The sequence below is a fragment of the Hydractinia symbiolongicarpus genome, chromosome 4 (genome assembly GCF_029227915.1).
Source record: "Hydractinia symbiolongicarpus strain clone_291-10 chromosome 4, HSymV2.1, whole genome shotgun sequence".
NCBI classification, from domain to species: Eukaryota; Metazoa; Cnidaria; class Hydrozoa; order Anthoathecata; family Hydractiniidae; genus Hydractinia; species Hydractinia symbiolongicarpus.
Window position 1 is genome coordinate 27,628,895 of NC_079878.1, and position 22,880 is coordinate 27,651,774.

Genomic DNA, 22,880 nt, shown 5'->3' on the forward strand with positions numbered 1-22,880 from the left:
ATTATATTTTGGGTATAATTATCATAAATTATAAGCGATCATGTGACCAGCCTGTTCCAGGGCCTTTTCGCCGCTATCAGCTTTATCAACAAGGCAAAATGCCCTGGGAACGAGGTTGGAGACATTTGGACTCCAAGAAATAACATTCTTCTTAATTTGACATGATTGCCGGAACTCAGCGATTACACTGGGCGCTGTAGTAGCGCTTCATTTAAAAATTTAATTAAGTAAGTCATCTTTTACTGTGGGACAAATCCTAGCCGTTATCGCGCGCTGAAGAAATAGAGACAGTTTCAAAAACTACATTTCAATGAATTTCTAACGGTATCAGTCCGCATGAATTACAACGGTTGCGTCACAAATTCGTACCAACATGTATTTAGCGATATCTTTCTGATATTACTAGGCTGCATCGCTTTTTACAGTGAAACGGTTGACTGTGGGACTTAATTGAACTAACTTTGGACTGTGACCTGATAAATGTGATAAATGAGAAATTTGGACTCCAAGAAATAACATTCTTCTTAATTTGACATGATTGCCGGAACTCAGCGATTACACTGGGCGCTGTGGTAGCGCTTCATTTAAGAATTTAATTAAGTAAGTCATCTTTTACTGTGGGACAAATCCTAGCCGTTATCGCGCGCTAAAGAAATAGAGACAGTTTCAAAAACTACATTTCAATGAATTTCTAACGGTATCAGTCCGTTTGAGTGACGACGATTGCGTCACATATTTGTCCCCACATGTGTTTAGGGATATTTTTCTGATATTACTAGGTTGTATTGCTTTTATCAGTGAAACGATTGACTGTGGGACTTAATTGAACTAACTTTGGACTGTGACCTGATAAATGTGATAAATGAAAAATTTGGACTCCAAGAAATAACATTCTTTTTAATTTGACATGATTGCCGGAACTCAGCGATTACACTGGGCGCTGTGGTAGCGCTCCATTTAAAAATTTAATTAAATAAGTCATTTTTTACTGTGGGACCAATCCTAGCCGTTATCGCACGCTGGAAAAGTAGAGACAGTTTCAAAAACTACATTTCATTGACTTTCTACCGGTGTCAGTCCGTTTAAGTTACAACGGTTGCGTCACATATTCGTCCCCACATGTATTTAGTGATATTTTTCCGATATTACTAAGTTATGTCGTTTTTAACAGTGAAACGATTGACTGTGGAACTTAATTGAACTAACTTTGGACTGTGACCTTATAAATGTGATAAGTGAGCCAACTGGACTCGAAGAAATACCATTCTTCTTAATTTGACAAGATTGCCGGAACTCAGCGATTACACTGGGCGCTGTGGTAGCGCTCCATTTAAAAATTTAATTAAATAAGTCATTTTTTACTGTGGGACCAATCCTAGCCGTTATCGCACGCTGGAAAAGTAGAGACAGTTTCAAAAACTACATTTCATTGACTTTCTACCGGTGTCAGTCCGTTTAAGTTACAACGGTTGCGTCACATATTCGTACCAACATGTATTTAGCGATATTTATCTGATATTACTAGTTTGCATCACTTTTAACAGTGAAACGATTGACTCTGGGACTTAAATGAACTGATTCTGGACTGTGACCTTTTTAATGTGATAAATGAGCCAATTGGACTCCAAGGAATAACATTCTTTTTAATTTGACATCATTCCTGGAATTCAGCGATTACAATAGGCTCTGTGGTAGCGCTTTATTTAAAATTGTTAAAAAATAAGTCTTTTTTTACTGTGGGACCAATCCTGGCCGTTAGCACGCGCTGAAGAAATAGAGACATTTTCAAATACCACATTTCATTGACTTTCTAACGGTGTCAGTTCGTTTAAGTTACAACGGTTGCGTCACATATTCGTACCAACATGTATTTAGCGATACTTATCTGATACTACTAGGTTGCATCGCTTTTAACAGTAAAGCGATTGACTGTGGGACTTAATTGAACTAACTTTGGACTTTGACTTCATCAAAGTGATAAATGAGCCAATTGGATTCCAAGAAATAACATTCTTCTTAATTTGACATGATTGCTGTAACTCAGCGATTATACTGGGCGCTGTGGTAGCGCTTTATTTGAAAACTTACATAAATAAGCCATTTTTTATTGTGGGACCAATCCTAGCCGTTATTGCGCGCTTAATAAATAGAAACAGTTTAAAAAACTGCATTTCATTGACCTTTTAACAGTATCAATCCGCATGAATTACAACGGTTGCGTCACATATTTGTCCCCACATGTGTTTAGGGATATTGTCCTGATATTACTACGTTGTATTGCTTTTAACAGTGAAACGATTGACTGTGGCACTTAAGTGAACGGATTTTGGACTGTGACCTTATAAATGTGATAAATGAGCCAATTGGACTCCAAGAAATAACATTCTTTTTAATTTGACATGATTGCTGTAACTCAGCGATTATACTGGGCGCTGTGGTAGCGCTTTATTTGAAAACTTAGATAAATAAGCCATTTTTTATTGTGGGACCAATCTTAGCCGTTATTGCGCGCTTAATAAATAGAAACAGTTTCAAAAACTACATTTCATTGACCTTCTAACAGTATCAATCCGCATGAATTACAACGGTTGCGTCACAAATTCGCACCAACATGTATTTAGCGATATCTTTCTGATATTACTAGGTTGCACCGCTTTTAAAAGTGAAACGATTGACTGCGGGACTTAATTGAACTAACCTTGTACTGTGACCTGATAAATGTGATAAATGAGACATTTGGACTCCAAGAAATAACATTCTTCTTAATTTGACATGATTGCCGGAACTCAGTGATTACACTGGGCGCTGTGGTAGCGCTCCATTTAAAAATTTAAATAAGTAAGTCATTTTTTACTGGGGGACAAATCCTAGCCGTTATCGCGAGCTGAAAAAATAGAGACAGTTTCAAAAACTACATTTCAATGAATTTCTAACGGTATTAGTCCGTTTGGGTTACAACGGTTGCTTGACATATTCGTCCCCACATGTGTTTAGGGATATTGTCCTGATATTACTACGTTCTATTGTTTTTAACAGTGAAACGATTGACTGTGGCACTTAAGTGAACGGATTTTGGACTGTGACCTTATAAATGTGATAAATGAGCCAATTGGACTCCAAGAAATAACATTCTTTTTAATTTGACATGATTGCTGTAACTCAGCGATTATACTGGGCGCTGTGGTAGCGCTTTATTTGAAAACTTAGATAAATAAGCCATTTTTTATTGTGGGACCAATCTTAGCCGTTATTGCGCGCTTAATAAATAGAAACAGTTTCAAAAACTACATTTCATTGACCTTCTAACAGTATCAATCCGCATGAATTACAACGGTTGCGTCACAAATTCGCACCAACATGTATTTAGCGATATCTTTCTGATATTACTAGGTTGCACCGCTTTTAAAAGTGAAACGATTGACTGCGGGACTTAATTGAACTAACCTTGTACTGTGACCTGATAAATGTGATAAATGAGACATTTGGACTCCAAGAAATAACATTCTTCTTAATTTGACATGATTGCCGGAACTCAGTGATTACACTGGGCGCTGTGGTAGCGCTCCATTTAAAAATTTAAATAAGTAAGTCATTTTTTACTGGGGGACAAATCCTAGCCGTTATCGCGAGCTGAAAAAATAGAGACAGTTTCAAAAACTACATTTCAATGAATTTCTAACGGTATTAGTCCGTTTGGGTTACAACGGTTGCTTGACATATTCGTCCCCACATGTGTTTAGGGATATTGTCCTGATATTACTACGTTCTATTGTTTTTAACAGTGAAACGATTGACTGTGGCACTTAAGTGAACGGATTTTGGACTGTGACCTTATAAATGTGATAAATGAGCCAATTGGACTCCAAGAAATAACATTCTTTTTAATTTGACATGATTGCTGTAACTCAGCGATTATACTGGGCGCTGTGGTAGCGCTTTATTTGAAAACTTAGATAAGTAAGCCATTTTTTATTGTGGGACCAATCTTAGCCGTTATTGCGCGCTTAATAAATAGAAACAGTTTCAAAAACTACATTTCATTGACCTTCTAACAGTATCAATCCGCATGAATTACAACGGTTGCGTCACAAATTCGCACCAACATGTATTTAGCGATATCTTTCTGATATTACTAGGTTGCACCGCTTTTAAAAGTGAAACGATTGACTGCGGGACTTAATTGAACTAACCTTGTACTGTGACCTGATAAATGTGATAAATGAGACATTTGGACTCCAAGAAATAACATTCTTCTTAATTTGACATGATTGCCGGAACTCAGTGATTACACTGGGCGCTGTGGTAGCGCTCCATTTAAAAATTTAAATAAGTAAGTCATTTTTTACTGGGGGACAAATCCTAGCCGTTATCGCGAGCTGAAAAAATAGAGACAGTTTCAAAAACTACATTTCAATGAATTTCTAACGGTATTAGTCCGTTTGGGTTACAACGGTTGCTTGACATATTCGTCCCCACATGTGTTTAGGGATATTGTCCTGATATTACTACGTTCTATTGTTTTTAACAGTGAAACGATTGACTGTGGCACTTAAATGAACTGATTTTTGACTTTGACTTTATAAAAGTGATAAATAAGCCAATTGGATTCCAAGAAATAACATTCTTCTTAATTTGACATGATTGCTGTAACTCAGCAATTATACTGGGCGCTGTGGTAGCGCTTTATTTGAAAACTTAGATAAATAAGCCATTTTTTATTGTGGGACCAATCCTAGCCGTTATTGCGCGCTTAATAAATAGAAACAGTTTAAGAAACTACATTTCATTGACCTTTTAACAGTATCAATCCGCATGAATTACAACGGTTGCGTCACAAATTCGCACCAACATGTATTTAGCGATATCTTTCTGATATTACTAGGTTGCACCGCTTTTTACAGTGAAACGGTTGACTGCGGGACTTAATTGAACTAACTTCGTACTGTGACTTGATAAATGTGATAAATGAGACATTTGGACCCCAAGAAATAACATTCTTCTTAATTTGACATGATGGCTGGAACTCAGCGATTACACGGGGCGCTGTGGTAGATAAATAAGCCATTTTTTAATGTGGGACCAATCCTAGACCTTATCGCGCGCTTAATAAATAGGAACAGTTTCAAAAACTACATTTCATTGTGTTTCTAACAGTATCAATCCGCATGAATTACAACGGTTGCGTCACAAATTTGTACCAACAGGCATTTAGCGATATCTTTCTAATATTACTAGGTTGCATCGCTCGTAAAAGTGAAGCGAGTGACTGTGGGACTTAATTGAACTGATTCTGGACTGTGACCTTATAATTGTGATAAATGAGAAAATTGGACTCCAAGGAAAAACGTTCTTCTTAGTTTGACATAATTGCTGGAACTCAGCGATTATACTGGGCGCTGTGGTAGCGCTTCATTAAAAAAATTAAATAAGTAAGTCATTTCAGTTGCGTCACATATTTGTCCCCACATGTGTTTAGGGATATTGTCCTGATATTACTACGTTGTATTGCTTTTAACAGTGAAACGATTGACTGTGGCACTTAAGTGAACGGATTTTGGACTGTGACCTTATAAATGTGATAAATGAGCCAATTGGACTTCAAGAAATAACATTCTTTTTAATTTGACATGATTGCTGGAACTCAGCGATTATACTGGGCGTTGTGGTAGCGCTTTATTTGAAAACTTAGATAAATAAGCCATTTTTTATTGTGGGACCAATCCTAGCCGTTAATGCGCGCTTAATAAATAGAAACAGTTTCAAAAACTACATTTCATTGACTTTCTAACAGTATCAATCCGCATGAATTACAACGGTTTCGTCACAAATTCGTACCAACATGTATTTAGCGATATCTTTCTGATATTACTAGGCTGCATCGCTTTTTACAGTGAAACGATTGACTTTGGGACTTAATTGAACTAACTTTGGACTGTGACCTGATAAATGTGATAAATGAGCCAATTGGACTCCAAGGAATAACATTCCTTTTAATTTGACATCATTCCTGGAATTCAGCGATTACAATAGGCTCTGTGGTAGCGCTTTATTTAAAATTGTTAAAAAATAAGTCTTTTTTTACTGTGGGACCAATCCTGGCCGTTAGCACGCGCTGAAGAAATAGAGACATTTTCAAATACCACATTTCATTGACTTTCTAACGGTGTCAGTCCGTTTAAGTTACAACAGTTGCGTCACATATTCGTACCAACATGTATTTAGCGATACTTATCTGATACTACTAGGTTGCATCGCTTTTAACAGTAAAGCGATTGACTGTGGGACTTAATTGAACTAACTTTGGACTTTGACTTCATAAAAGTGATAAATGAGCCAATTGGATTCCAAGAAATAACATTCTTCTTAATTTGACATGATTGCTGCAACTCAGCGATTATACTGGGCGCTGTGGTAGCGCTTTATTTGAAAACTTACATAAATAAGCCATTTTTTATTGTGGGACCAATCCTAGCCGTTATTGCGCGCTTAATAAATAGAAACAGTTTAAAAAACTACATTTCATTGACCTTTTAACAGTATCAATCCGCATGAATTACAACGGTTGCGTCACATATTTGTCCCCACATGTGTTTAGGGATATTGTCCTGATATTACTACGTTGTGTTGCTTTTAACAGTGAAACGATTGACTGTGGCACTTAAGTGAACGGATTTTGGACTGTGACCTTATAAATGTGATAAATGAGCCAATTGGACTCCAAGAAATAACATTCTTTTTAATTTGACATGATTGCTGTAACTCAGCGATTATACTGGGCGCTGTGGTAGCGCTTTATTTGAAAACTTAGATAAATAAGCCATTTTTTATTGTGGGACCAATCTTAGCCGTTATTGCGCGCTTAATAAATAGAAACAGTTTCAAAAACTACATTTCATTGACCTTCTAACAGTATCAATCCGCATGAATTACAACGGTTGCGTCACAAATTCGCACCAACATGTATTTAGCGATATCTTTCTGATATTACTAGGTTGCACCGCTTTTAAAAGTGAAACGATTGACTGTGGGACTTAATACAACTGATTTTGGACTTTGACCTCATAAATTTGATAAATGAGACAATTGAATCCAAGAAATAACATTCCTCTTAATTTGACGTGTTTGCCGGAACTCAGCGATTACACTGGGCGCTGTGGTAGCGCTTCATTAAAAAATTTAAATAAATAAGTCATTTTTTACTGTGGGACAAATCCTAGCCGTTATCGCACGCTGAAGAAGTAGAGACAGTTTCAAAAACTCCATTTCATTGACTTTTTAACGGTGTCAGTTCGATCGAATTACAACAGTTCCGTTACATATTCGTACCATCATGTACTTAACGATATTTTTCTCATATTACTAGGTTGCATCGCTTTTAACAGTGAACCGATTGACTGTGGGACTTAATTGAACTGATTTTTGACTTTGACCTTAAAAATGTGATAAATGAGACAATTGACATTCTTCTTAATTTGACATGTTTGCTTGAACTCAGCAGTTACACTGGGCGCTGTGGGAGCGCTTTACTTAAAAATTTAGATAAAAAAGTCCTTTTTGTACTGTGGGACAAATCCTAGTCGTTATCGCGCTGAATAAGTAGGTGCAGTTTCAAAAACTCCATTTCACTGACTTTCTAACGGTATCAGTCCGTTTGAGTTACAACGGTTGCGTCACATATTTGTCCCCACATGTATTTAGTGATATTTTTCCGATATTACTAAATTATGTCGTTTTTAACAGTGAAACGATTGACTGTGGAACTTAATTGAACTAACTTTGGACTGTGACCTTATAAATGTGATAAGTGAGCCAACTGGACTCGAAGAAATAACATTCTTCTTAATTTGACAAGATTGCCGGAACTCAGCGATTATACTGGGCGCTGTGGTAGCGCTTCATTTAAAAATTTAAATAAGTAAGTCATTTTTTACTGGGGGACAAATCCTAGCCGTTATCGCGAGCTGAAAAAATAGAGACAGTTTCAAAAACTACATTTCAATGAATTTCTAACGGTATTAGTCCGTTTGGGTTACAACGGTTGCTTGACATATTCGTCTCCACATGTGTTTAGGGATATTGTCCTGATATTACTACGTTCTATTGTTTTTAACAGTGAAACGATTGACTGTGGCACTTAAATGAACTGATTTTTGACTTTGACTTTATAAAAGTGATAAATGAGCCAATTGGATTCCAAGAAATAACATTCTTCTTAATTTGACATGATTGCTGTAACTCAGCGATTATACTGGGCGCTGTGGTAGCGCTTTATTTGAAAAATTAGATAAATAAGCCATTTTTTATTGTGGGACCAATCCTAGCCGTTATTGCGCGCTTAATAAATAGAAACAGTTTAAAAAACTACATTTCATTGACCTTTTAACAGTATCAATCCGCATGAATTACAACGGTTGCGTCACAAATTCGTACCAACATGTATTTAGCGATATCTTTCTGATATTACTAGGTTGCACCGCTTTTTACAGTGAAACGATTTACTGCGGGACTTAATTGAACTAACTTCGTACTGTGACCTGATAAATGTGATAAATGAGACATTTGGACCCCAAGAAATAACATTCTTCTTAATTTGACATGATTGCCGGAACTCAGCGATTACACGGGGCGCTGTGGTAGATAAATAAGCCATTTTTTAATGTGGGACCAATCCTAGACCTTATCGCGCGCTTAATAAATAGAAACAGTTTCAAAAACTACATTTCATTGATTTTCTAACAGTATCAATCCGCATGAATTACAACGGTTGCGTCACAAATTTGTACCAACAGGCATTTAGCGATATCTTTCTAATATTACTAGGTTGCATCGCTCGTAAAAGTGAAGCGAGTGACTGTGGGACTTAATTGAACTGATTCTGGACTGTGACCTCATAAATGTGATAAATGAGACAATTGGACTCCAAGGAAAAACGTTCTTCTTAGTTGGACATAATTGCTGGAACTCAGCGATTATACTGGGCGCTGTGGTAGCGCTTCATTTAAAAATTTAAATAAGTAAGTCATTTCAGTTGCGTCACATATTTGTCCCCACATGTGTTTAGGGATATGGTCCTGATATTACTACGTTGTATTGCTTTTAACAGTGAAACGATTGACTGTGGCACTTAAGTGAACGGATTTTGGACTGTGACCTTATAAATGTGATAAATGAGCCAATTGGACTCCAAGAAATATCATTCTTTTTAATTTGACATGATTGCTGGAACTCAGCGATTATACTGGGCGTTGTGGTAGCGCTTTATTTGAAAACTTAGATAAATAAGCCATTTTTTATTGTGGGGCCAATCCTAGCCGTTATTGCGCGCTTAATAAATAGAAACAGTTTCAAAAACTACATTTCATTGACTTTCTAACAGTATCAATCCGCATGAATTACAACGGTTGCGTCACAAATTCGTACCAACATGTATTTAGCGATATCTTTCTGATATTACTAGGCGGCATCGCTTTTTACAGTGAAACGATTGACTTTGGGACTTAATTGAACTAACTTTGGACTGTGACCTGATAAATGTGATAAATGAGACATTTGGACTCCAAGAAATAACATTCTTCTTAATTTGACATGATTGCCGGAACTCAGCGATTACACTGGGCGCTGTGGTAGCGCTTCATTTAAAAATTTAATTAAGTAAGTCATCTTTTACTGTGGGACAAATCCTAGCCGTTATCGCGCGCTGAAGAAATAGAGACAGTTTCAAAAACTGCATTTCAATGAATTTCTAACGGTATCAGTCCGCATGAATTACAACGGTTGCGTCACAAATTCGTACCAACATGTATTTAGCGATATCTTTCTGATATTACTAGGCTGCATCGCTTTTTACAGTGAAACGATTGACTGTGGGACTTAATTGAACTAACTTTGGACTGTGACCTGATAAATGTGATAAATGAGACATTTGCATCCTCGTCCGCAGGGTCTTGTGGCCCCTGAGCCGTTATTTTGGAGTGGCCAACAATGACCCTGGAACAGGCTGGTCATGTGATACAAAAATGCCCAGATATACTGGGCATTTTTGAAATTCCAGAGATAATGAGATGCAAATTTGACGCTCGTCTCAAGCTTTAACAGAGACGCATTAATACAAGCGAGATAGGAGATAGCCAAAAGATGGATGTGTTGAAACGTTTGGATTTTGTATTTAATTTGCACGAAGGTTTTCCTTCTCACTGCCTTAAGCCTAAACAAGTTCAATGTTTTGAAGCTCTTTTAAAGGGCAGGGATGTTGTAGCTGTCCTTCCTACGGGTTATGGAAAGTCGTTAATTTTTCAACTTCTTCCTGAAGTTATACCACAAAAAAGTACAAGGAATATCGTTATTGTGGTGTGTCCTTTATCTTAAATTATAGAAGACCAAGTGCAGTTTTTAAACAGTGTTGGTATTTCAGCAATGTCACTTCATTGCAATAATTGTTCCACAAGCTCTTATGAAAGTTTGTTTGCCGAAATGAAAACTCATGAAGAAATCAATATATCAAAAAAGGTGCAAGAAGGGGATATAAATCTACTCTTCGCTCATCCAGAGGCAATACTTTCCGAGCAAGGCAGAAATTTATTAAAGTCAACTGTGTATCAAGATAATGTTGTTGGAATTGTTATTGACGAGGCCCATTGTGTAGAATTTTGGTAAGTATAGCTATATATACTGTTTTTTTCTTCTCATATATTTATTTAAGAACAAGTTAGCTACATCTTAGAAACATTTTTGACTAAGTTAAAGTAATTTACAATGTTATGACTAGCTATGTGTACTGTATTGTGGAAAACCTAAAGTAGATAAGCTACTTGCAACTCTGCAGTTCGGGTGCAAGTCCTGATTGGGTTTTTGTACAATAGCTGGTCATGTCATTAAATTACCTCGAATAGCTAGCTATACATATGGAGTCAAAAAAAACTATTCATTTCATTTTGATTTTACGTTTCGATTATTTCTTTGTCAGGTTGACAAAGAAAATAATTAATAAAAAATATATAACAAAATAAATTAATAAGATGCTGCTCTAAAAAGGACTATGTACTTTTATATAAAAAAAAAAATTAACCAATAAAATATCTAAATATACATTTCAGGGGAGAAGAATTTAGAAAAGATTTTAAAGAACTTTCCACAGTGCGCACTTATTTTCCAAAAGGATCTATGTTAGCCCTTACTGCAACTGCCTCACCTCATCATATAACAAGTTTAGTGAAGTCATTGAATATGTCAACAGCAAAAGTTATCAGAGTAAATCCCAACCGCAAAAACATATTTCTTGACAAAAAGATCCGCAAAAGTAATGCTTCTGGATTCGAAAGCTATGAGAATATATTGTTACCTATAGCAAATTCATTAAATTCAGTAAGAGAACAATTTCCAATGACAATCATTTATATGAAATTAAAATATTGTGGTCTTGCCTTTAATCTATTTGAAAGAATTTTAAGCACATTTCAATACGTGGGATTTGAAAAAACACCATCTAGTCGTTTGTTTTGTCAATACCATGCACCGCAGACAAAAGCTATGAAACAAAGTATCATAAAGGAAATTTCTATGAAGAACTCACGGATCAGAGTTATCTTTGCTACCACTGCGCTCGGAATGGGTGTTAATATTCCACATGTAGAAAATGTTTACCACACTACCCCACCCAGCAATTTTGAAGCTTATGTTCAAGAAATAGGACGAGCTGGCAGAAGTGAGCAACCTGCAACAGCTATTTTGTTTTACAATAATTCCGATGTTTCGGCAAATAAAACAAATGTGGATAAAAATATGAAATTGTACTGCCAGACATCAACTTGCCTAAGGGAGCATATTCAAAAACATTTTGGTTTCAAGCACGAACTTCAAGAAAAATGTTGTTCAATCTGTGAGAAAGTGGAATTGGTAGAAAAACCAACCACTGTAAGAACTCGTTTAACAGCAAAATTAAGAAATGAATTAAATAAGGAACTATGTATGGCCCTATCCAACATTAGTGAAGAAAATTCGATATTTTTGTTTGGGACTCCCAAAGAGCTTGCCGCTGACATTTGTTACACAAGCTCACAATTAAACACAGGTGCCCCTGATTTATCCATGTTAGATGAGAACATTGCTAAAGAAGTTCAAAATATTTTGTCAAAGTATTTTTGAGAAAATACATATACACTTTGTAAAAAAACAATATAGTTACTATACTCCTTTGTACACTCAACATAAAGTAGTTTAAACATAGTAGGCTGTTTCATATACAGAAGGAAAAAAAAAGGCTTATTACTTATTGCATTACTTTAGCGAAAAGGTAGCTAGCTACCTTTATGTCTAATCTGCTACAACGTCAACAAATCAGTAAAGCTAGTGACATTTGCATCTTTATGTCTGGTCTGCTACACAACAAATCAGTAAAGGTAGTTACATTTGCCTGTATTTTACATGCAACTAAAAACTTAAATTTCTATCTATTCCTGGTGTCTTATGTTACATATAATAATAAAAACTAGCTATATATATAAATAATATCACAATCCCTAATCTTTTCTAATGTTGAGTCAATTTTTTAAAGCTGGAGACCACCAGCCCAGCTGCCATGTTTGTTGTTACTGCCGCGAAAGACAACTATGCATAAATTATATTTTGGGTATAATTATCATAAATTATAAGCGATCATGTGACCAGCCTGTTCCAGGGCCTTTTCGCCGCTATCAGCTTTATCAACAAGGCAAAATGCCCTGGGAACGAGGTTGGAGACATTTGGACTCCAAGAAATAACATTCTTCTTAATTTGACATGATTGCCGGAACTCAGCGATTACACTGGGCGCTGTAGTAGCGCTTCATTTAAAAATTTAATTAAGTAAGTCATCTTTTACTGTGGGACAAATCCTAGCCGTTATCGCGCGCTGAAGAAATAGAGACAGTTTCAAAAACTACATTTCAATGAATTTCTAACGGTATCAGTCCGCATGAATTACAACGGTTGCGTCACAAATTCGTACCAACATGTATTTAGCGATATCTTTCTGATATTACTAGGCTGCATCGCTTTTTACAGTGAAACGGTTGACTGTGGGACTTAATTGAACTAACTGTGGACTGTGACCTGATAAATGTGATAAATGAGAAATTTGGACTCCAAGAAATAACATTCTTCTTAATTTGACATGATTGCCGGAACTCAGCGATTACACTGGGCGCTGTGGTAGCGCTTCATTTAAGAATTTAATTAAGTAAGTCATCTTTTACTGTGGGACAAATCCTAGCCGTTATCGCGCGCTGAAGAAATAGAGACAGTTTCAAAAACTACATTTCAATGAATTTCTAACGGTATCAGTCCGTTTGAGTGACGACGATTGCGTCACATATTTGTCCCCACATGTGTTTAGGGATATTTTTCTGATATTACTAGGTTGTATTGCTTTTATCAGTGAAACGATTGACTGTGGGACTTAATTGAACTAACTTTGGACTGTGACCTGATAAATGTGATAAATGAGAAATTTGGACTCCAAGAAATAACATTCTTTTTAATTTGACATGATTGCCGGAACTCAGCGATTACACTGGGCGCTGTGGTAGCGCTTCATTTAAGAATTTAATTAAGTAAGTCATCTTTTACTGTGGGACAAATCCTAGCCGTTATCGCGCGCTGAAGAAATAGAGACAGTTTCAAAAACTACATTTCAATGACTTTCTAACAGTATCAATCCGCATGAATTACAACGGTTGCGTCACAAAATCGTACCAACTTGCATTTAGCGATATCTTTCTGATATTACTAGGTTGCATCGCTTTTAACAGTGAAACGATTGACTGTGGCACTTAAATGAACTGATTTTTGAATTTGACCTCATAAAAGTGATAAATGAGCCAATTGGATTCGAAGAAATAACATTCTTCTTAATTTGACATGATTGCTGTAACTCAGTGATTATACTGGGCGCTGTGGTAGCGCTTTATTTGAAAACTTAGATAAATAAGCCATTTTTTACTGTGGGACCAATCCTAGCCGTTATTGCGCGCTTAATAAATAGAAACCGTTTCAAAAACTACATTTCATTGACTTTCTAACAGTATCAATCCGCATGAATTACAACGGTTGCGTCACAAATTCGTACCAACATGTATTTAGCGATATCTTTCTGATATTACTAGGCTGCATCGCTTTTTACAGTGAAACGATTGACTGTGGGACTTAATTGAACTAACTTTGGACTGTGACCTGATAAATGTGATCAATGAGACATTTGGACTCCAAGAAATAACATTCTTCTTAATTTGACATGATTGCCGGAACTCAGCGATTACACTGGGCGCTGTGGTAGCGCTTTATTAAAAAATTTAAATAAGTAAGTCATATTTTACTGTGGGACAAATCCTAGCCGTTATCGCGCGCTGAAGAAATAGACACAGTTTCAAAAATCACATTTCAATGAATTTCTAACAGTATCAGTCCGTTTGAGTGACGACGGTTGTGTCACATATTTGTCCCCACATGTGTTTAGGGATATTTTTCTGATATTACTAGGTTGTATTGCTTTTATCAGTGGAACGATTGACTGTGGCACTTAAGTGAACGGATTTTGTACTGTGACCTTTTAAATGTGATAAATGAGCCAATTGGACTCCAAGAAATAACATTCTTCTTAATTTGACATGATTGCTGTAACTCTGCGATTATACTGGGCGCAGTGGTAGCGCTTTATTTAAAAGCTTAGATAAATAAGCCATTTTTTATTGTGGGACCAATCCTAGACCTTATCGCGCGCTTAATAAATAGGAACAGTTTCAAAAACTAAATTTCATTGACTTTCTAACAGTATCAATCCGCATGAATTACAACGGTTGCGTCACAAATTCGTACCAACATGCATTTAGCGATATCTTTCTGATATTACTAGGTTGCATCGCTTTTAACTGTGAAACGATTGACCTGGGACTTAATTGAACTAACTTTGGACTGTGACCTTATAAATGTGATAAATGAGACAATTGGACTCCAAGGAAAAACGTTCTTCTTAGTTTGACATAATTGCTGGAACTCAGCGATTATACTGGGTGCTGTGGTAGCGCTTCATTTAAAAATTTAAATAAGTAACTCATTTTTTACTGTGGGACAAATCCTAGCCGTTATCGCGAGCTGAAAAAATAGAGACAGTTTCAAAAACTACATTTCAATGAATTTCTAACGGTATTAGTCCGTTTGGGTTACAACGGTTGCGTGACATATTCGTCCCCACATGTGTTTAGGGATATTGTCCTGATATTACTACGTTGTATTGTTTTTAACAGTGAAACGATTGACTGTGGCACTTAAATGAACTGATTTTTGACTTTGACTTCATAAAAGGGATAAATGAGCCAATTGGATTCCAAGAAATAACATTCTTCTTAATTTGACATGATTGCTGTAACTCAGCGATTATACTGGGCGCTGCGGTAGCGCTTTATTTGAAAACTTAGATAAATAAGCCATTTTTTATTGTGGGACCAATCCTAGCCGTTATTGCGCGCTTAATAAATAGAAACAGTTTAAAAAACTACATTTCATTGACCTTTTAACAGTATCAATCCGCATGAATTACAACGGTTGCGTCACATATTTGTCCCCACATGTGTTTAGGGATACTGTCCTGATATTACTACGTTGTATTGCTTTTAACAGTGAAACGATTGACTGTGGCACTTAAGTGAACGGATTTTGGACTGTGACCTTATAAATGTGATAAATAAGCCAATTGGACTCCAAGAAATAACATTCTTTTTAATTTGACATGATTGCTGTAACTCAGCGATTATACTGGGCGCTGTGGTAGCGCTTTATTTGAAAACTTAGATAAATAAGCCATTTTTTATTGTGGGACCAATCTTAGCCGTTATTGCGCGGTTAATAAAAAGAAACAGTTTCAAAAACTACATTTCATTGACCTTCTAACAGTATCAATCCGCATGAATTACAACGGTTGCGTCACAAATTCGTACCAACATGTATTTAGCAATATCTTTCTGATATTACTAGGTTGCACCGCTTTTTACAGTGAAACGATTGACTGCGGGACTTAATTGAACTAACTTTGTACTGTGACCTTATAAATGTGATAAATAAGCCAATTGGACTCCAAGAAATAACATTCTTTTTAATTTGACATGATTGCTGTAACTCAGCGATTATACTGGGCGCTGTGGTAACGCTTTATTTGAAAACTTAGATAAATAAGCCATTTTTTATTGTGGGACCAATCTTAGCCGTTAATGCGCGCTTAATAAATAGAAACAGTTTCAAAAACTACATTTCATTGACCTTCTAACAGTATCAATCCGCATGAATTACAACGGTTGCGTCACAAATTCGTACCAACATGTATTTAGCAATATCTTTCTGATATTACTAGGTTGCACCGCTTTTTACAGTGAAACGATTGACTGCGGGACTTAATTGAACTAACTTTGTACTGTGACCTGATGAATATGATAAATGTGACAATTGGACTCCAAGGAAAAACGTTCTTCTTAGTTTGACATAATTGCTGGAACTCAGCGATTATACTGGGCGCTGTGGTAGCGCTTCATTTAAAAATTTAAATAAGTAAGTCATTTTTTACTGTGGGACAAATCCTAGCCGTCATCGCGAGCTGAAAAAATAGAGACAGTTTCAAAAACTACATTTCAATGAATTTCTAAGGGTATTAGTCCGTTTGGGTTACAACGGTTGCGTGACATATTCGTCCCCACATGTGTTTACGGATATTGTCCTGATATTACTACGTTGTATTGTTTTTAACAGTGAAACGATTGACTCTGGCACTTAAATGAACTGATTTTTGACTTTGACTTCATAAAAGTGATAAATGAGCCAATTGGATTCCAAGAATTAACATTCTTCTTAATTTGACATGATTGCTGTAACTCAGCGATTATACTGGGCGCTGTGGTAGCGCTTTATTTGAAAACTTAGATAAATAAGCCATTTTTCACTGTGGGAACAATCACAGTCGTTATTGCGCGCTGAAGAAATAGAGACAGTTTATAAAAATACATTTCCATGAATTTCTAACGGTATTAGTCCGTTTGGGTTACAACGATTGCGTGACATATTCGTACCAACATGCATTTAGCGATATCTTTCTGATATTACTAGGTTGCATCGCTTTTAACTGTGAAACGATTGACTGTGGCACTTAAATGAACTGATTTTTGACTTTGACCTCATAAAAGTGATAAATGAGCCAATTGGATTTCAAGAAATAACATTCTTCTTAATTTGACATGATTGCTGTAACTCAGCGATTATACTGGGCGCTGTGGTAGCGCTTTATTTGAAAACTTAGATAAATAAGCCATTTTTTATTGTGGGACCAATCCTAGCCGTTATTGCGCGCTTAATAAATAGAAACCGTTTCAAAAACTACATTTCATTGACTTTCTAACAGTATCAATCCGCATGAATTACAACGGTTGCGTCACAAATTCGTACCAACATGTATTTAGCGATATCTTTCTGATATTACTAGGCTGCATCGCTTTTTACAGTGAAACGATTGACTGTGGGACTTAATTGAACTAACTTTGGACTGTGACCTCATAAATGTGATCAATGAGACATTTGTACTCCAAGAAGTAACATTCTTCTTAATTTGACATGATTGCCGGAACTCAGCGATTACACTGGGCGCTGTGGTAGCGCTTCATTTAAAAATTTAAATAAGTAAGTCATATTTTACTGTGGGACAAATCCTAGCCGTTATCGCGCGCTGAAGAAATAGAGACAGTTTCAAAAATTACATTTCAATGAATTTCTAACGGTATCAGTCCGTTTGAGTGACGACGGTTGCGTCACATATTTGTCCCCACATGTGTTTAGGGCTATTTTTCTGATATTACTAGGTTGTATTGCTTTTATCAGTGAAACGATTGACTGTGGCACTTAAGTGAACGGATTTTGTACTGTGACCTTATAAATGTGATAAATGAGCCAATTGGACTCCAAGAAATAACATTCTTCTTAATTTGACATGATTGCTGTAACTCAGCGATTATACTGGGCGCAGTGGTAGCGCTTTATTTAAAAGCTTAGATAAATAAGCCATTTTTTATTGTGGGACCAATCCTTGACCTTATCGCACGCTTAATAAATAGGAACAGTTTCAAAAACTAAATTTCATTGACTTTCTAACAGTATCAATCCGCATGAATTAAAACGGTTGCGTCACAAATTCGTACCAACATGCATTTAGCGATATCTTTCTGATATTACTAGGTTGCATCGCTTTTAACTGTGAAACGATTGACTGTGGGACTTAATTGAACTAACTTTGGACTGTGACCTTATAAATGTGATATATGAGACAATTGGACTCCAAGGAAAAACGTTCTTCTTAGTTTGACATAATTGCTGGAACTCAGCGATTATACTGGGCGCTGTGGTAGCGCTTCATTTAAAAATTTAAATAAGTAAGTAATTTTTTACTGTGGGACAAATCCTAGCCGTTATCGCGAGCTGATAAAATAGAGACAGTTTCAAAAACTACATTTCAATGAATTTCTAACGGTATTAGTCCGTTTGGGTTACAACGGTTGCGTGACATATTCGTCCCCACATGTGTTTAGGGATATTGTCCTGATATTACTACGTTGTATTGTTTTTAACAGTGAAACGATTGACTGTGGCACTTAAATGAACTGATTTTTGACTTTGACTTCATAAAAGTGATAAATGAGCCAATTGGATTCCAAGAAATAACATTCTTCCTAATTTGACATGATTGCTGTAACTCAGCGATTATACTGGGCGCTGTGGTAGCGCTTTATTTGAAAACTTAGATAAATAAGCCATTTTTTATTGTGGGACCAATCCTAGCCGTTATTGCGCGCCTAATAAATAGAAACAGTTTAAAAAACTACATTTCATTGACCTTTTAACAGTATCAATCCGCATGAATTACAACGGTTGCGTCACATATTTGTGCGCACATGTGTTTAGGGATATTGTCCTGATATTACTACGTTGTATTGCTTTTAACAGTGAAACGATTGACTGTGGCACTTAAGTGAACGGATTTTGGACTGTGACCTTATAAATGTGATAAATAAGCCAATTGGACTCCAAGAAATAACATTCTTTTTAATTTAACATGATTGCTGTAACTCAGCGATTATACTGCTGTAACTCAGCGATTATACTGGGCGCTGTGGTAGCGCTTTATTTGAAAACTTAGATAAATAAGCTATTTTTTATTGTGGGACCAATCTTAGCCGTTATTGCGCGCTTAATAAATAGAAAAAGTTTCAAAAACTACATTTCATTGACCTTCTAACAGTATCAATCCACATGAATTACAACGGTTGCGTCACAAATTCGTACCAACATATATTTAACAATATCTTTCTGATATTACTAGGTTGCACCGCTTTTTACAGTGAAACGATTGACTGCGGGACTTAATTGAACTAACTTTGTACTGTGACCTGATAAATGTGATAAATGAGACATTTGGACTCCAAGAAATAACATTCTTCTGAATTTGACATGATTGCCGGAACTCAGCGATTACACTGGGCGCTGTGGTAGCGCTTCATTTAAAAATTTAAATAAGTAAGTCATCTTTTACTGTGGGACAAATCCTAGCCGTTATCACGCGCTGAAGAAATAGAGACAGTTTCAAAAACTACATTTCAATGAATTTCTAACGGTATCAGTCCGTTTGAGTGACGACGGTTGCGTCACATATTTGTCCCCATATGTGTTTAGGGATATTTTTCTGATATTTATAGGTTGTATTGCTTTTAACAGTGAAACGATTGACTGTGGCACTTAAGTGAACGGATTTTGGACTGTGACCTTATAAATGTGATAAATGAGCCAATTGGACTCCAAGAAATAACATTCTTCTTAATTTGACATGATTGCTGTAACTCAGCGATTATACTGGGCGCTGCGGTAGCGCTTTATTTGAAAACTTAGATAAATAAGCCATTTTTTATTGTGGAACCAATCCTAGCCGTTATTGCGCGCTTAATAAATAGAAACAGTTTAAAAAACTATATTTCATTGACCTTTTAACAGTATCAATCCGCATGAATTACAACGGTTGCGTCACATATTTGTCCCCACATGTGTTTAGGGATATTGTCCTGATATTACTACGTTGTATTGCTTTTAACAGTGAAACGATTGACTGTGGCACTTAAGTGAACTAACTTTGTACTGTGACCTGATAAATGTGATAAATGAGACATTTGGACTCCAAGAAATAACATTCTTCTGAATTTGACATGATTGCCGGAACTCAGCGATTATACTGGGCGCTGTGGTAGCGCTTTATTTGAAAACTTAGATAAATAAGCTATTTTTTATTGTGGGACCAATCTTAGCCGTTATTGCGCGCTTAATAAATAGAAAAAGTTTCAAAAACTACATTTCATTGACCTTCTAACAGTATCAATCCACATGAATTACAACGGTTGCGTCACAAATTCGTACCAACATATATTTAACAATATCTTTCTGATATTACTAGGTTGCACCGCTTTTTACAGTGAAACGATTGACTGCGGGACTTAATTGAACTAACTTTGTACTGTGACCTGATAAATGTGATAAATGAGACATTTGGACTCCAAGAAATAACATTCTTCTGAATTTGACATGATTGCCGGAACTCAGCGATTACACTGGGCGCTGTGGTAGCGCTTCATTTAAAAATTTAAATAAGTAAGTCATCTTTTACTGTGGGACAAATCCTAGCCGTTATCACGCGCTGAAGAAATAGAGACAGTTTCAAAAACTACATTTCAATGAATTTCTAACGGTATCAGTCCGTTTGAGTGACGACGGTTGCGTCACATATTTGTCCCCATATGTGTTTAGGGATATTTTTCTGATATTTATAGGTTGTATTGCTTTTAACAGTGAAACGATTGACTGTGGCACTTAAGTGAACGGATTTTGGACTGTGACCTTATAAATGTGATAAATGAGCCAATTGGACTCCAAGAAATAACATTCTTCTTAATTTGACATGATTGCTGTAACTCAGCGATTATACTGGGCGCTGCGGTAGCGCTTTATTTGAAAACTTAGATAAATAAGCCATTTTTTATTGTGGAACCAATCCTAGCCGTTATTGCGCGCTTAATAAATAGAAACAGTTTAAAAAACTATATTTCATTGACCTTTTAACAGTATCAATCCGCATGAATTACAACGGTTGCGTCACATATTTGTCCCCACATGTGTTTAGGGATATTGTCCTGATATTACTACGTTGTATTGCTTTTAACAGTGAAACGATTGACTGTGGCACTTAAGTGAACGGATTTTGGACTGTGACCTGATAAATGTGATAAATAAGCCAATTGGACTCCAAGAAATAACATTCTTTTTAATTTGGCATGATTGCTGTAACTCAGCGATTATACTGGGCGCTGTGTTAGCGCTTTATTTGAAAACTTAAATAAATAAGCCATTTTTTATTGTGGGACCAATCTTAGCCGTTATTGCGCGCTTAATAAATAGAAACAGTTTCAAAAACTACATTTCATTGACCTTCTAACAGTATCAATCCGCATGAATTACAACGGTTGCGTCACAAATTCGTACCAACATGTATTTAGCGACACTTTTCTGATATTACTAGGTTGCATTGCTCTTAACAGTGAAATGATTGACTGTGGGACTTAATTGAACTGATTCTGGACTGTGACCTCATAAATGTGATAAATGAGATAATTGGACTCCAAGGACAAACGTCCTTCTTAGTTTGACATGATTGCTGGAACTCAGCGATTATACTGGACGCTGTGGTAGCGCTTCATTTAAAAATTTAAATAAGTAAGTCATTTTTTACTGTGGGACAAATCCTAGCCGTTATCGCGCGCTGAAGAAATAGAGACAGTTTGAAAAACTACATTTCGATGAATTTCTAACGGTATTAGTCCGTTTGGGTTACAACGGTTGCGTGACATATTCGTCCCCACATGTGTTTAGGGATATTGTCCTGATATTACTACGTTGTATTGCTTTTAACAGTGAAACGATTGACTGTGGCACTTAAATGAACTGATTTTTGACTTTGACCTCATAAAAGTGATAAATGAGCCAATTGGATTCCAAGAAATAACATTCTTCTTAATTTGACATGATTGCTGTAACTCAGCGATTATACTGGGCGCTGTGGTAGCGCTTTATTTAATTGAACTAACTTTGGACTGTGACCTGATAAATGTGATAAATGAGACAATTGGACTCCAAGAAATAACATTCTTCTTAATTTGACATGATTGCCGGAACTCAGCGATTACACTGGGGGCTGTGGTAGTGCTTCATTTGAAAATTTAGATAAATAAGCCATTTTTTATTGTGGGACCAATCCTAGCCGTTATCACGCGCTGAAGAAATAGAGACAGTTTCAAAAACTACATTTCAATAAATTTCTAACGGTATCAGTCCGTTTGAGTGACGACGGTTGCGTCACAAATTCGTACCAACATGTAATTAGAGATATCTTTCTGATATTACTAGGTTGCACCGCTTTTTACAGTGAAACGATTGACTGCGGCACTTAATTGAACTAACTTTGGACTGTGACCTGATAAATGTGATAAATGAGACATTTGGACTCCAAGAAATAACATTCTTCTTAATTTGACATGATTGCCGGAACTCAGCGATTACACTGGGCGCTGTGGTAACGCTTCATTTAAAGATTTAAATAAGTAAGTCATCTTTTACTGTGGGACAAATCCTAGCCGTTATCACGCGCTGAAGAAATAGAGACAGTTTCAAAACCTACATTTCAATAAATTTCTAACGGTATCAGTCCGTTTGAGTGACGACGGTTGCGTCACATATTTGTCCCCACATGTGTTTAGGGATATTTTTCTGATATTACTAGGTTG

At 36.3% G+C, this 22,880-nt stretch overlaps 2 protein-coding genes across 2 annotated transcripts; both read left to right on the forward strand.

Moving 5' to 3' along the window:
• Window positions 1-9,978: 9,978 nt before the first annotated feature.
• On the forward strand, window positions 9,979-11,511 carry LOC130640695 (ATP-dependent DNA helicase RecQ-like). The gene is given in 1 exon segment (XM_057447212.1): window positions 9,979-11,511. A coding segment is annotated over 1 exon segment (519 nt). The 5' UTR covers window positions 9,979-10,134; the 3' UTR covers window positions 10,654-11,511.
• LOC130642405 (uncharacterized) lies at window positions 10,758-12,613 on the forward strand. The gene is made up of 4 exons (XM_057449490.1): window positions 10,758-10,795; window positions 11,094-12,131; window positions 12,283-12,289; window positions 12,551-12,613. Exons 1-4 carry the CDS (start codon window positions 10,758-10,760, stop codon window positions 12,611-12,613), a joined length of 1,146 nt encoding a protein of 381 aa, XP_057305473.1.
• Window positions 12,614-22,880: the final 10,267 nt, after the last annotated feature.

Bases quoted from the DNA above. Each gene is read 5' to 3' on its own strand.
- LOC130642405 (XM_057449490.1), top strand. From the start codon at position 10,758: ATGACTAGCTATGTGTACTGTATTGTGGAAAACCTAAA. The intron at 10,796-11,093 runs GTAGATAAGCTA...TATACATTTCAG, and splicing joins TGTATTGTGGAAAACCTAAA to GGGAGAAGAATTTAGAAAAG.